The 16,696-nt window shown below is 37.7% G+C and overlaps 1 protein-coding gene across 5 annotated transcripts in view; it reads right to left on the bottom strand.

The window, feature by feature from the left end:
• Positions 1-426: 426 nt before the first annotated feature.
• Positions 427-16,696, bottom strand: part of LOC122428951 (transmembrane protein 45A-like) — a 60,818-nt gene continuing 44,548 nt past the window's right edge. For all 5 annotated transcript variants that reach the window (XM_043449113.1, XM_043449115.1, XM_043449112.1 and 2 more), the window contains exons 5-6: positions 12,101-12,246; positions 427-850 (exon numbers count right to left, since the gene is read on the bottom strand). In XM_043449113.1, the coding sequence (XP_043305048.1) occupies positions 757-850; positions 12,101-12,246 (240 nt within the window). In that variant the 3' untranslated portion in view covers positions 427-756. The remainder of the gene's footprint in view (positions 851-12,100; positions 12,247-16,696) is intronic.

Below are 16,696 nucleotides of genomic sequence, written 5' to 3'. Positions count from 1 at the left end.
CAGAATGAGAAAGAATTTTGGACTCTCCTTTGGGAGTTACTTAGTCCACCAGTGAAAAAGGGCTCTGACTATTTATCCATGTATTATTCCATAAAAGTCTTCTCCTTTTTTAACCCTTCAGTTATTTCAGCAGAGGGGATGGCATGGTGGCCATACTAAGCCATGTGATGATTTTTTCCTCTATGGATAATATCCAAACTCTCCTTTCCTAGATTTTCATGGCTTTTTCGCCATGTGCCCTTCTGTAACTGTGGATCATCCCTTTTATCTTCTTTAAGAGCGTGCACCACTCTTCCAGCTTGCTCTTCCCAGGAGAGAACACAGGTGCTACAGAAAGAGATGTCTCACGAAAAGGAATTTTGGTGTCACACAGCTTCTATCTTCATGATATAAAGGTGGGGTGCAGCTAAATAACAAAAATATCCGAGGTGTTTGAACCAAGATCCATGCATTTGTTTATTTCTCACTGTAGCAAGACAGTAAACAAGTGAAATCCAATCTATAATGAGTTACAAATGATAGTAAGCCCAGGAACCTTGAGCATATATATCTATAAGACAAACAAAGCAAATATTTTCCAGAATGTGGGCATTATGCTTTACCTAACCTAGGGAGAGCCACCTTAAGCTCCCAAAATCATGACACCAAGAATAATTCTCAATCGGTTGTTCTCCAAACAAAAAGTAAAAAGGCAAAACTGTAACTAAAAATAGAAAAAGAAAAATTTCGTCTAGAAAGACTGGATGCCCATCAAAGTCACATCTCTTCCTCCGAATCTTGTTCTTGTTCAGCATTTTTCAGGAGTTCAACTTCTGAAGGGCAGAACCTCATAAATCGAGATTTAACCAACCTGAGGAGAATGAAAGTCATCTCACATTATTCCATTTAAAATTAAAACCCCAAACTATCTGTATCTATAGTATAACAAACTCCAAATTACCTGTGCAAATGGAAGAGGCACCCCCAAAAAGAAAATCACTTTTATTTGGCTTTGGATCTACCTGCAAACATTTTGTGGATTAAAGCAGTCTATAAGCAAACAGACACAATAAAGCTCTACTATGTAACGTGATTGGTTGCATCATATTCAAAATTCATAACTTTAATCATTTCTAAGACAAACAAGAGAATCTCTGGACTGTAGTAAGCCCTGAAGAAAGTGAGCTCAGCTGAGTATTACAAAAAGGAGCCTTGTCCTGAGAACAAAGCCCATAAAGCCATCTCCTTCCCCACGTCGAGCCCCACGTCAAGTCTGGGCTGTACCGCAGCCCTCACTGCGTCTTCAGAGAGCTGCTTCTGTGCTGGCCCCAGGCTGTTCTGTTGCATGTGGTGGTCCCCGATGCACTAGGAAGTTGAAAGAAGTGACCTCTATTCTTATAACTGTTACCAAAGATTAAGAAAATCTGTAGGTGCTGGGGGGGAGATTACAATTTCGGCATTGGAAGATGCCAAGTTTCTTGGTAGCAGAAACTCAGCAGGCTGTCAACTTTTCTGATGTAATCAGAACTAGGTAAAGCTTTTCCCATGCAGGATTATCTGTGAAGAAATGGTGCTGTGACTATGTCAATAAAAGATTGTTAACTTGCAAAAGTACGTAAGGATATGCAAACAAACTGATAAACCAAATCCAAAATCATTATTGTTTTATGAAAAATGTCACCAGCCTATCTGTAACTTTACACTTGCTTTCTGTCTGGCCCACCCCTCTTAATACACCAGGCTTTTACTTGTAGTCTGGATCTCACTAGAATATGAACTTCCTAAGAGCAGAGGCTTTGTCTTATTTACTGCTCTAACTCTTGTCAGTCTAGAGCAATGTCTGGTTCATAATAATGGTTCACCATGTATGTGATGATTCAGTGGGCTGTGGAGCAGTCCTGCAGGAGTTCATATCACTCATCTACCCAGAAGTAATTCTTCAGTCACTTCCAACTCAACATTAATTCCTCCAACATGCAACAATTGAGCAGTATCCGTAACATCTACTGACTCATCAGAAAGCCGAGAAAAACTACTCAAAATCATTTGCCTTGATAATTAGTTGACCATTGACCTTGTTCCCAATGTTCTCAATTCTTCAAGACACTGTTTTCATGAAAAGCTAATAGTTTTAACTAAGGTTAAAACTGGGACAGGGTGTCATTTTTTAAACCCTCACGGTTATCTCCACAATGCACAACCTGTGTAGGTGCTAAATGAAAGGGATTAATTAGTTAGCATACTCATTAGAATCATTCTTGATGACTCTTCTGGAAAATGAAACAAAGAACTAGCTATTTATTATAGGAAGTTGCCTACATGTGAAACTTCAAGTTGAACCCTTTCAAATATGTGAATGTGCGTGCCAGCCCCCATATGCCAGCTGTCGTCCTATACTACTGTACTTTTCAAGGTACTGTATTGTAAGGTTAAAAATATTTCTTTATTTTTGTGTTTGTTTTTTATGTACATATTACTTGTGTGAAAAGTATTGTAAACCTATTACAGTGCAGTATTAGATACAGATATATATACACAATTGTGTGAGTTGGGTTCCTAGGCTAATTGTTGCACTTACAAATTGGACTTTATAACATGCTCTCAGAATGGAACTCGTTTGTCTGTAGGGAATTTGCTGTAGAAATTGCTTACACGGTTAACAGTGTTAACACAGTGACGACTCCTGTTCCGATTCCTCCTCTCTGAGCGGTATCTGCTGTTGTTAGATGCTATCAAGCTGAGGCATGTTCAGGCTCTGTCGACACCCTGAAGCCCTTGGTATGAGCACACACAGAAATGGCTACCGGGGACAGATTGAGGGATGGAATAATAAAGAGGAAGTGTAAATAATTGCTAGTTCCTGGGATGGTGCAAGTTCGGGAAACGAAGTTCAGCGTGTCTCTGGGCTTTTGCGCCCACATGGTCTCTTCAATTAATATAAGAGCAGAGCTGAGACTCTGGGTATACTTCCAGAGTTGAAGTGGAAATCAAACTTCCAAAAGGCAAACTACCATCTACCATGAATTTGGTCATTTCTATTTTGTTCTTCAAAATGGCTTACAAGAATCATTTGCTTGAAAAACCAACCTGAAAATGGTTAATATTTCTCTGTCCATCCAGAGGGGCTTTTAAAATACTTCTGTCTCACACTGATGTTTATGTAAGTTTAAATGTGAAATACAGTAAAACACACAATAAGATTTCCCAACAGATAGGTCTCTCCTATGAGCTGTTATGAGAACAGCAGACATGGGACTAGATGAGGCAACCTTTAAACCATTATTCAGGGAAGCTGGGAAGCACAGCTTCATTTTTCGGAGATTTAGGGGCAGAAGTTCCATAACCCAGTATTGTTACCATGGTGATCTTTGTGCTCTGTCAAATAAATTCAGATAGAATGTCCTTAAAACCGATCACCTGTGATTGAATTACAATCCACTTCACAGTCAAATGCAGATGAACAGATTTTCAAAGCTCTTCATGACTACAGGATTGAATTGAATTATCCTACATATAACCGCACTATAAGTCAATATTCAATCTTCATGATATTGTTTAATCTACTGCCTAACATTATATTAAAATATATCAGAATACAAGCTCTTGGCCTTATATTTCATAAGCAGTATGAGAGCAAAACTTAAAAGCATATAAAACGTGACTTCCAAACAACAGAATCCTGTTTGAGTAGTTCTGAAACAGAGCTCTTAAAATAGAAAATAAGTGTTTATTGAGAGTATGCCAAGAGCCGTGAGAGATATGAAAAAGGTCTTTTCCTCCAGGTAACACAATCTAGTTAGCAGATAAGCCTAACATGAGCTAATAGTAAATATCACAAGATAGATCACCACAGTTAAAATGTGTGATCAAGACTAAAGTACTGTAAAACTCATGCAAGGAAATAAGCAAAGACTAAAACAATCATATGAGTTTTCATAGAAGAGATGAGCATTTGATTGAATATGCCAGGTAGAGAGAACTACGTGGTCAAGAAGTCAGGAGTGCCGGGGGAGAAGAGGCAGTTGAAAAAGTAAACATGGAGTTTCTGGTTTCTAGAAAACTATACGTGGATAAGAGGTTCATTAGGGGTCTGAAGGTTTTTAAAACAGAAAGAAACAATAGTCTTCTTCTGGCTCTAGAACTGACATGGAATAGAGAGACTTCTTGAATGCCAGCTTTATTCTTGGAGGCTGCCCAAACCCCAGGGAGATGAGGGCCAGAAGTCAACTTAAAACAATAGAGGAAGAAGTCAAGTTTCACTCAGCAGCAGAGTGAACTTTAACCACCAGCGCATACACACGCTTTGAGAGAACTGAATAGGACTAACAGAAATCATTCAATGAGAAGGTAGAATTTCAAGCAGCCATAGCACTTAGACCTCTAGAAGGAGGAAACTACAAATCAAAGCCTACTAGAGACATCTGGGAGCTAGACAAGGAAAAGGTTTTTTTACCCAGAGACACAGCACCAAAACTCTTTAGCAATAAAGCTCAAAGAAGCACAGAGCAATAGAGTTAGCTGGGGAAACATCTAGAGAGAGAACTAGAAAGCTAGTTTGGGCAGAGGCTGAGACCCCATTGGGCCTCGAATCAACTACTGAATTTAGGGGTCTAGAGAACATGCTAGATGTGTACCATCCAAAATGATAGTCACTATGTATATATGAAAGCTAACATTAATTAAAATTAATGTAGCACTGGGTTGGGAAGATCCTCTGGAGAAGGAAATGTCAACCCACTCCAGTATTCTTGCCTGGGAAGACCCATGGACAGAGGAGCCTCAGGGGCTACAGGATATGGGGTCACAAAAGAGTCAGATATGACTTGGCAACTAAATAGCAACAACAATAACTAAGCACATGTCAAGTGCGCAATAATCACACATCGATCAAGGCTACATGATGGAGACTGCAGGTACAGAACACTTCAGTCAGTGCTAAAGTCTGAAGGATTGGAGCCTGCACGATTAATAGCTGGAATCAGCCAAGCCAACTGTGGCTTGGCATTGCTGCTGCTGCTGCTAAGTCGCTTCAGTCGTGTCTGACTCTGTGCGACCCATAGACGGCAGCCCACCAGGCTCCCCCGTCCCTGGGATTCTCCAGGCAAGAATACTGGAGTGGGTTGCCATTTCCTTCTCCAGTGCATGAAAGTGAAAAGGGAAAGTGAAGTCGCTCAGTCGTGTCTGACTCCCAGTGACCCCATGGACTGCAGCCCACCAGGCTCCTCCGTCCATGGGATTTTCCAGGCAAGAGTACTGGATGGTTTGGCATTAGCTACCATACTAATGGAAATAAGGAACCATGCTCATTGCACTCTATTCCTACTCATCCTTCAAGCTGCAGCTTAATTCTCAATTGTGAGGAGGCCTCCTCTGTGTTCCAATAGTGTTTTATTCTTACACTAGTTCTATTTATCATACTATAATTAAACTGTCTCTCTCCCCCCATAGGGTCTATACCTCATACACTTTTTGATACAGAAGAAGGATGAGAACAAAAAGAAGAGGAATAATAAAACGAACAAGGATGGGTGGGGGAGGTGGTTCAAGATAGCAGCCTAGGAAGGTCTTGGATTCACCCCCTCCCATGGACACAGCAAAATCGACAACTACATAAAGAATAATTCCCTATAGAAAAGAAAAGGAAAAAAAAGACCTGAAAACTAGCCAAACAATTCCTCTACAACAAAGGACAAGATCCACAATGAGATGGGTAAAAGAGGCAGAGACATGGTCCCACCAAAGACCCCACCCCCAGTGTGGAGACCCACAGTCAAAGAGATCTCACAGACACAGAGCTACTTCCCGAGGAGCAAGAGTTTCTGCCCTATATCAGGCACCCCAACCCTCGAGACTTGCATTGATGAGATGAGCCCCCAAAACATCTGGCTTTGAAGACCACCAGGGCTGATGTCGAGAAGAACCAAAGGGGTGTAAGGAATGGAGATTCCACTTTTAATGGGCTTGCATGCAGACTCACCCACCTGGCCATACAGCACAAAAACCAGAGTTTGAAGAGTCCAGACCGTATGTGAATGGGATTCGTTTGCTAATCTTAAAGCGTCTGCCAGCAAGGAAGAAATCTGTTAGGATTCTCTCCAGGAAGGGAAGCACTGGCCGGTACCACTTTTGCTTTCTTCCCCCTCGACTTTGCTAGTGCCAGCACTTTAGCCACCATCTTTGTACTCTCATCCTAACTTGCTAGCACCAGTGTTAGATCAGAGGAGAAATTAAAAACCACCTGGAGGGGTACTCTTTTGCCCCCTTCTGATGCCTATGTCAGAAGCTTTCTCTATCTCCTTTATACTTTAATAAAACTTTATTACACAAAAGCAAAAAAAAAAAAAAAAAAAAAAAACCACCTGGAGACAAGTGGAAAATGGAAATACAACATACCAAAATCTATGCAATGCAACAAAAGCAGTTGTAAGATGGACGTTTATAGCAACAGGCCTACCTCGAGAAATAAGAAAAATGTCAAATAAACAACCTCACTTTTACACCCAAGGGAACTAGAAAAAGAAGTGCAAACAAAGCCCAAAATTACTATAAGAAAGGAACTAGTAAAGATCAGAGTAGAAATAAATGAAATAGTGAAAAGAAAATAGAAGAGATCAATGAAACAAACAGCTGGTTATTTGAAAAAATATAAACAAAATTGACAAACCTTTAGCTAGACTCACTAAGGAAAAAAGAAAATGAAAATGAAATGTTAGTCATTTAGTCATGTCTGACTCTGTGAGTCCATGGACTGTAGCCTGCCAGGCTCCTGTGATCATGGGACTCTCCAGGTAAGAATACTGAAGTAGGGTACCATTTCCTTCTCCAGGGGATTTTCCCAACCCAAGGATCAAACCCAGGTCTCCCACATTGCAGGCAGATTCTTTACCATCTGAGCCACCAGGGAAGGAATAAAAGGGAGAAGGCTCAAATAAAATCAGAAATAAAAGAGGAGAAACCAGCGTTACCCTCACACCAAAATCACAGAAAGATATCACATACGAAAAAGTAAATTATAGGCCAATATCACTGATAAAAATAGGTGCAAAACTTCCAACAATGTAAGTAAACTTAATTAAAGGCTATATTAAAAGGATCATATAACCTGATCAAATGGGATTTATTCCAGGGATGTAAGGATAGTTCAACATCACAAATTAGTCAATGTAATATATCACATTAAGAAAAAGAAGGATTAAAATCATGTGATTATTTCAATAGATGTATAAAAACATGTGACAAAATTCAGCACCATTTATCATAAAAACTTTCAACAAGTGGATATAAAAAGATGTATCTTAACATAATAAAGACCATATAGGACATGCTCACAGGTAACATCATACTCAGTGATGAAGTCATGAAATTTTATTCCTTAAAATCAGGACCAAGACAATAAGGTTCACTCTCGCTACTTTTATTCAAAATAGTGTTTGGGTCCTAGCCATAGCATTTAGGCAAGAAAAAAAGAGGCATCCAAATTGTAAAGGAAGAGTTAAAACTGTTACTATTTGCAGATGACATGATACTCAATATAGAAAATCCTAAAGACTCCACCAAAAAATCTGTTAGAGTGAATTAAAAAATTTAGTAAAGCTGCATGGTACAAAATCAATATGCAAACATGTTGCATTTTATACAGTAACAAGGAACTATTAGAAAGAGAAATTAAGGAAACAATCCCATTTACAATGGCATCAAAAAGAATAAAATACCTATGAACAAATTTAACCAAGGAAATGAAAGACCTCTACGCTGAAAACTATAAAACATTGATAAAAATAACTGAAGAAGACACAAGTAAATGGAATGATATTCCATGCTTACAGACTGGAAAAATTAATATCATTAAAATGTCTACATTGCCCAAATTGGTCTACAGATTCAATGCAATCCCTATCAAATAATGAATGGCATTTTTCACAGAAATAGAACAAACAATCCCAAAGTTTGTATGGAATCACAAAAGATCCTGAATAGTCAAAAAGAAGTTGTTGTTCTTAAAAAAGAAGAACAAAGCTGCGGGGAATCATACTTTCTAATTTCAGACTATACAACAAAGCTATAAAATCAAAACAGTATGATATTGGCACAAAAACAAACACATAGATCAATGACACAAAATAAAGAACTAAACTCATAAATGCATGGTCAATTAATTTATGATAAAGGAGGCAAGAATATAAAATGAGAAAAGGCCAGTCTTTTTGTTGTGCTGGGAAAACTGTACAGCCACATGCAAAATAAGGAAATTGGGACACTATCTTATTTCATACATAAAAATTAACTCAAAATGGATTTAAGTCTTGAATGTAGGACTAAAATCATAAAAATCTTAGAGGAAAATATAAGTGGTAAGTTCCTTGATATTGCTCTTGTTGATATTTTCTGGATCTGACTCCAAAGGAAATGGCAACAAAAGAAAAACTGAACAAATGGAACTACATCAAACAGAAAGCTTCTGCACAGTGAAGGAAACCACCAACAAAACCAAAAGGAAACCCTGAATGGAAGAAGATATTCCTAAATGATATTTGATAAAAAAAGGTTATACCCAAAATACATAAATAAATCAAACAACCCAATAACAACAATGAAAATTCAATTTAAAAACAGAGAATCTGAATAGACATTTTTCCAAAGAAGACCTACAGACAACTAAAAGTCACACCTGCAGAACAGCTGTTATCAAAAGGACAAGATATTACAAGTATTGGCCAGGATATAGAGAAAAAAGAACTCTGATGTACTGCTTGGTAGAAATGTAAATTGGTATGGTCACTATGGAAAACAGCATAAAGTGTCCTCAAAAAATTAAAAACAGAAGTACCATACAATCCAGCAAATCTACTTCTGGGTATTTATCTGAAGACAATGAAAACACTAATTCAAAAAGGCATCTCTAGGTTCACTGCACCATATTTATATATAATAACCAAAATATTTGGGCTTCCCCAACGGCTCAGTGGTAAAGAATCTGCCAGCAGTGCAGAAGATAAAGGAGAGGTGAGTTTGATCCCTGGGTCAGGAACATCCCCTGAAGAAGGAAATGGCAACCCATTCCAGTATTCTTACCTGGAGAATCCCATGGACAGAGAAGCCAGCAAGCTATATTCCACAGGGCCACACAGAGTCAGACGCAACTGAACACACACACACACAACCAGGATATGGAAACAGGTGTCTATTAATTGATGAATGGATAAAGGAGATGTTTTATATGTGTTTATATAAGATAAATATTTTATATTTATAAGCATATAGTAGAATATTACACAACCATAAAAAAAAGAATGAAATGGACCTTGAGGTATTACACTAAACACAATAAGGCAGAAAGAGAAAGACAAACACCAAGTGATTTCACTTATCTGTGAGATCTAAAAAACAAAGGAACAAACAAAACAAGGAACAGATTCACGGTTGCCAGAGTTGGGGGAGGTAGGCAAAAATGGGTGAAGGTGATCAAAGGTACAAACTTCCAGTTTTAAAATAAGTAAGTCATAGTTTTTGGAATACAGGTCTTTGGTCTCCTTAGGCAGGTTTATTCCAAGATATTTTATTCTTGTAATGGGGTTGCTATTCTTGTTATTACCAAGTTGTTATTCTTGATAAATGGGGTTGTTTCTTGAATTTTCTTTCTGATCTTTTATTGTTAGTGTATAGATAAGAACCGACTTCTATGTATTAATTCTGTAACCTGCAAATTTACCAAATTCATAATGAACTCTAGTAGTTTTCTTTCAGTGTTTTTAGGATTTTCTATGTATAGTGTCATGTCATTTGCACACAGTGACATGAATTTAACTTCTTTCTCATTTGAATTTCATGTCATTTCTTTCTCTTCTCTGATTGCTGTACCTAGGACTTCCAAAACTAAGTCAAATAGAAGTGGCAAGAGTGGACATCTTTGTCTTGTTCCTGATCTTAGAGGAAATGCGTTTTGCTTTCACCAATAAATATGATTGTTAGTTATATTTTGTCACATATGGGGTTTATTATGTTGAGGTATGGTCCCTCTATGCCCACTTTCTGGAGTTTTTATTATAAATGGGTGTTTTATTTTGTCTAAAGCTCTTTCTGCATCTATTGAGATGATCATATCACCTCACACCAGTCAGAATGGCTATCATCAAAAAATCCACAAACAACAAATGCTTGAGAGGGTGTTGAGAGAAGGTAACCCTCCTACACTGTTGATGAGAATGTAAATTGCAGCCACTAGGGAGAACAGTATGGAGATTCCTTAAGAAGCTAAAAATAGTTACCATAAGATCCTGCAATCCCACTCCTGGGCATACAACCAGAGAAAAACATGATCCAAAAGGATACATGCACCCCAATGTTCATTGAAGCATTATTTACAGTAGACAAGACATGGAAGCAACCTAAATGTCCATCAATAGAAAAATGGATAAAAAAGATGTGGTACATATATATACAACGGAATATTACTCAGCCATTAAAAAGAATACTGCTATTTGCAGCAACATGGGTAGACCTAGAGATTGTCATACTTAGTAAAGTAAGTCAGACAGAGAAAGAAATATCATATCTTATTTATGAAACAGGAATAGACCCACAGACTTAGAGAAGGAAATTATAGTTACAGGGGAGAGTAGGGGGGAGGGATATTTAGGGACTTTGGAATTGATATGTACACACTGCTGCCTCTAAAATGGATAACCAAAGAGGACCGACTGTACAGCATAGGGAACTCTGCTAAATATTCTGTAATAAACTAAGTGGGAAAAGAATTTGAAAAAGAGTAGATACATGTATATGTATAACTGAATCACTGTGCTGTACACTTCAAACTAGCACAACACTGTTAATCAGCTGTACTATAATATAAAACTAAAAAATTTTAAAAACAGAATAAAATAAGTCATGGGATGTTGTATATAACACAGTGACTATAATCAAAAATATTGTATTGCAGATGTGAAAGTTGGTTAAAAAGTAAATCTTGAAAATTCTCATCACAAGAAAAAAATTTTGTACCATTAATATGGTGACAGATGGTGTAACTATTAACAGACTGATTGTGGTGGTCATTTTACAATGTATACAAAAGTTGAATCATTATGTTGTACATAATGAAACTAGTATAATGTTGTATGCCAACTGTGGTGGTTGTTTAGTTTCTAAGTTGTGTCTGACTCTTTGCAACCCCTTAGGCTATAGCCTGCCAGGCTCCTCTGTCCATGGGATTTCCCAGGCAAGAATACTGGAGTGGGTTGCCATTACCTTCTTCAGGGGATGTTCCCAACCCAGGGACTGAACCCCCATCTCTTGCATTGGCAGGCTAGTTCTTTACCACTGAACTACCAGGAAAGCCTATGTCAATTATACTTCAATGTAAAAAGAAATCTATCATAGGAACCAAAGCGGGGGGAAAAAAGAGCAAGGGTAAGAAGAATTTCTGTTGAGCTCTTATTATATTAAGGGCAGTGTAATGATATGATCTCATTTAGGTACCATCATTATCCCCATTTTGCAGACAACAAAACTGATATTTAATGTAGTTAAATAATTTACCCAAAGTCTTTTAGCTGACAAGAAGCAGAGCTGGAAGCATGGGTTCTTAGCAATCTGTTACACTGCTCCTCACCCATCATGAAACACTGTATCAAAGTCCTTGTAAAAACATGTAACATTCAACTTAATCTTACTGTTACAAATATTATAGTAAATATCAAATTAATCAGCTATTCAAAGTTAATGAGAGGCATACACGTTGGTCGAAAATGACACCACATTTGGAAAGTGTCATAACTGATGTACATGTGGGCAGATGGAGGGGGCTCACTGCAGGTATGTTGATGACCATTTGGAAAAGAAAACAGAATATGCAAAGACATGAAGGCATAGAACATATTGAAGGGCGATGCATAGGTTCAGAGTACAGCAGAGACACTCTTTAGCTATTCCAACCTTAAACCAGCATTTATTATTTTAACTGGAAATGTTTGTGTTTGTAGATAATTTTCTGCTATATTACCCTGTTTGTGGAATGCTAAGGAATAAAATACCTCTTTGAACTTAAAGTTCAGACTGTCGAGTCTTGATGATCATATACCAAAAAAAATAGAACTTCTACGAACAAAAATCACTAACTTACCAGGTGACAAAGGCATAAATTGCTCCAGTGATGATAATGGCTGTTGCATAATGCCAACAAAAGCATATGGTGAGAAACATAATGTTGTTATGATCCATTAAATCCCACGGAGGGCCTCCATTGAAGGGATAAAGGACAAACCCAATCTGTAATGTAAAAGAAAGAGAGAACATTAAAGCACTACCAGCCATATTCCCAAAGATGGTGCGGTTCAAAATGCTTTCTTTCAAGATTAATGGTGACAGATAATTCCCATTATCTGAGATGCTACAGATAAGAAACTGCTATCTTTTTCACTAAGATAGACAGTACCTATGAAATCATATTTTTGCAAAAATGCTTAGGATATTTACAGATCAATTTTCAAAATATGACTAGTAGTCATCCCTGTAGATTGGTAGACTTGCAGAGAATTTGGTAGGATTCTAAGTTGCTCAGTTTGACTCAGTAATGTCAAAATCAGAGTTCTTTTTTAAAAGTTTTTGAAATAAACAAAGCCCACCGGTAACATTATATTTATACTGAAAGCTTGTATCCTAAGATCAGGAGAAAGACAGGGTGTTTGATTTTACCATTTCTATTCAACCCTGTACTAGAAATTCTAGCCAGAGCAACTAGTCAAGAAAAATAGATAAAGGGCATCCACACTGCAAAGGAAGAAGTAAAACTATCTATATTCACAAATAAAATGATCTTATGTACAGAAAATTCTAAAGAATCCACAAAAAGCCTATTAGAGCTAATAAATGAATTTAGCAAACTTGCAGGATACAAAATCAACACTCAAAACATGTAATGGACAATTCAAAAAAATTAATTAGGGGAACAATGCCACTTATAAAAGCACTGAAAAGAATAAAATTTTTAGGAATAAATTTAATCAAGGAGGCTCAAGTCTTGTAACTTGCAAACTACAAAGTATTGTCAAAAGAAATCAAAGATTTAAATAAATGAAAGCATACCGCATGTTCATGAACTGGAGCATTTAATATTGTTAAGATGGCAATAACACCCAAAGCAATCCACAGATTCACTATGATCCCTATCAAAATCCCAATGGTCTTTTTTTTTTTGCAGAAATGGAAATCTGATTCTAAAATTTATGTGGTATTGCAAGGGACCCTGAATAGCCCAAACAACCTTGAAAAAGTAAAGCAAAGTTGTAAGTCTTACATTTAGTGATTTCAAAACTTATGACAAAAACTACAGTAATCAAAACATTGTGGTACTAACATAATGGTAGACATACAGATCAATGAAATAGAATTGTGAGTCCAGAAATAAGACCATAAACCTGTAAAAAATTGGTTTTTGACAAGAGTGCCAAGCCATTCAATGGGGAAGTTAAAGTCTCTTCAACAACTGGTGCCAGGACAAATGAATATACAAGTGCAAAAAAAAATTATTTATCCTTATTTTACACCATATGTAAAAATTAACTCAAAATGAATCAAAAAGGTAAATATGAGAACTAAAATCATAACTGCTAGAAGAAAACATAAGGAAAAGCTTCATGTCCTGGATTTTAGTGATAATTTCTTTTCTTTTTTTTTTTGTGATGATTTCTTATACATGACACCAAGATACACTAAAATTAAGAACTTTTGTACATCGAAGGACAGTATCAAGAAAATAAAAAGGAAGTCCTCCGCATAGGAGAAAATACTTGCATTCATGTATCTAATAAGGAATTGATATCTAGAGTATATAAATAAATCCTAAATCTCAACAAAAAGCCAAAAAAAATTTTAATGGGCAAAAGACTAGAAGGCTTATTTCCCAAGAGGCACACAAATGGTTGATAAACTCAAAAAAATTATGAACATCATCAAGGTATCGCTCAGTCGTGTCCAACTCTTTGTGCCGACCCCATGAACTGTAGCCTACCAGGCTCCTCTGTCTGTGGGATTTTCCAGGCAATAGTACTGGAGTGGATTGCCATTTCCTTCTCTAGGGGATCTTCCCAACCCAGGGATCGAACCCGGGTCTCCCACATTGTAGACAGATGCTTTACCATCTGAGCCACCAGGGAAGTCCCTATCAAGATATTAGAGAAATACAAACCAAAACCACTATGAGATACCACTTCACTATGAGATATTAGTATCCCCTAGGATGCTGGTTATAATAAGTAACAAGTATTGGTAAGGATATGGCAAAACTGGAATCCTTATACATTGCTAGCGAGAATGTAGAATGGTATAGCCATGTGGAGTTTCTCAAAAAGTTAAATGTAGAATTATCACATGACCTGGCAATTTTATTCTAGGTACTATATATGCCCCACATAATTGAAAAGAGGTATTCAAATAAAAAATCCTACACAAAATTACATGGCAGCATTTACACAAGGGCCAAAAGCTGAAAAAAATCCAAATGTCCATCAATTGACGATGAATAAGCAAAATGTGGTTATTCCATATAACAATAATATTCAACCATAAATAATGACATATTAATACATAATACAACATGAATGAATATAACATAATGAAAATGATATGTTAGAGAAAGAAGCTAGACACAAAAGGTAACTGCTTTAACATTTTATTTATTTATTTATTTTTGACGTTGCTAGGTCTTCGTTGCTATGCATGGGCTTTCTCTAGTTGCAGCAAGCAGGTGCTACTCTTGGTTTTGGTGTGTGGGCTTCTCATTGCCGTGGTTTCTCTCATTGGGGAGCACAGGCTTAGGTGGCACAGGCTTCAGTAACTGTGGAGCACAGGCTTAGCTGCTCTGTGTCATGTGGAATCTTCCCTGACCAGAGATGGAACCAGTGGTCCCTGCACTGGTAGGTGAATTCTTATCCACTGTGTCACCAAGGAAGTCCAAAAGATAACATATTGTATGGGGCAGTGTGAAGGACAGTGACTTGGACACAAGGGTCTGTGTGAGTCATCTCAGCAGTTTGATACAGTTTGAACAATTGGTACTGAGACAGAAGTTGGTCCCATGAAAATATGATACTATTTCTCCCTTATACCACAGATTATAGACTGGCAGATCCTGAGTCAAATCTATATCAGAGACAGGCTTTGCCTGCCCTGCACATGTTTTAAATAGTTTGAATTAGTTTACAACACTTCAAAAATTAGGGAATTTTGCCCAAAAGTACATCATAGCTTATTTCCAAAAATAGAAATATCTGGCCACACCAAACCATTGTTCCAAAGCATGAACAGCAACACGTGCTCTCCATCGATTCATCGTTCAGGTTGGTAGCTGCCTGACCAAGTAGAGTCTTCTCCAACACAATTCATTTTTTTTTTCCATTTATTTTTATTAGTTGGAGGCTAATTACTTTACAATATTGTAGTGGTTTTTGCCATACATTGACATGAGTCAGCCATGGATTTACCTGTGTTCCCCATCCCGATCCCACCTCCCACCTCCCTCCCCATCCCATCCCTCTGGGTCTTCCCAGTGCACCAGCCCCGAGCACTTGTCTCATGCATCCAACCTGGACTGGCGATCTGTTTCACACTGGATTATATACATGTTTCGATGCTGTTCTCTCAGATCATCCCACCCTCGCCTTCTCCCATAGAGTCCAAAAGTCTGTTCTGTACATCTGCAACACCACAATTCAAAAGCATCAGTTCTTCAGCACTCAGCTTTCTTTATAGTCCAGCTCTAACACCCATACATGACTATTGGAAAAACCACAGCTTTGACTAGATGGACCTCTGTTGGTAAAGTAATGAATGTCTCTGCTTTTTAATATGCTGTCTAGGTTGGTCATAGCTTTACTTCCACAGTGCAAGCATCTTTTAATTTCATGTTGGCAGTCACCATCTGCAGTGATTTTGGAGCCCCCATAAATAAAGTCTCTCACTGTTTCCATTGTTTCCCCATCTATTTGCCATGAAGTGATGGGACCGGATGTCATGATCTTAGTTTTCTGAATGTTGAGTTTTAAGCCAGCTTTTTCACTCTCCTCTTTCACATTCACCAAGAGGTTCTTTAGTTCTTCTTTGCTTTCTGCCATAAGGGTAATGTCATCTGCAAATCTGAAGTTATTGATTTTTCTCCCAGCAGTCTTGATTCCAGCTTGTCCTTCATCCAGCCCGGCATTTTGCATGATGTACCCTGCATATAAGTTAAATAAGTAGGGTGATAATATACAGCCTTGACATAATCCTTTCCCTATTTGGAACCAGTCTGTTGTTCCATGTCCAGTTCTAACTGTTGCTTCTTGACCTGCATACAGATTTCTCAGGAGGCAGGTAAGGTGGTTTGGTATTCCCATCCCTTTAAGAATTTTCCACAGTTTGTTGTGATCCACACAGTCAAAGGTTTTGTCGTAGTCAATAAAGCAGAAGTAGATGTTTTTCTGGAGCTCTCTTGCTTTTTTGGTGATCCAATGGATGTTGACAACTTGATCTCTGGTTCTTCTGCCTTTTCTAAATCCAGCTTGAACATCTGGAAGTTCACAGTTCATGTACTGTTGAAACCTGGCTTGGAGAATTTTGAGCATTACTTTACTAGTGTGTGAGATGAGTGCAACTGTATGGTAGTTTGAACATTCTTTCCAATTACCTTTCTTTGGGAAGGAAATGGAATGAAAATTGACCTTTTCCAGTCCTGTGGCCACTG

This window comes from Cervus canadensis, chromosome 27, assembly GCF_019320065.1.
Source record: "Cervus canadensis isolate Bull #8, Minnesota chromosome 27, ASM1932006v1, whole genome shotgun sequence".
NCBI classification, from domain to species: domain Eukaryota; kingdom Metazoa; phylum Chordata; class Mammalia; order Artiodactyla; family Cervidae; genus Cervus; species Cervus canadensis.
The sequence above is the reverse complement of the archived record's forward strand: the minus strand, read 5'-3'. Positions and strand labels throughout refer to the sequence as shown.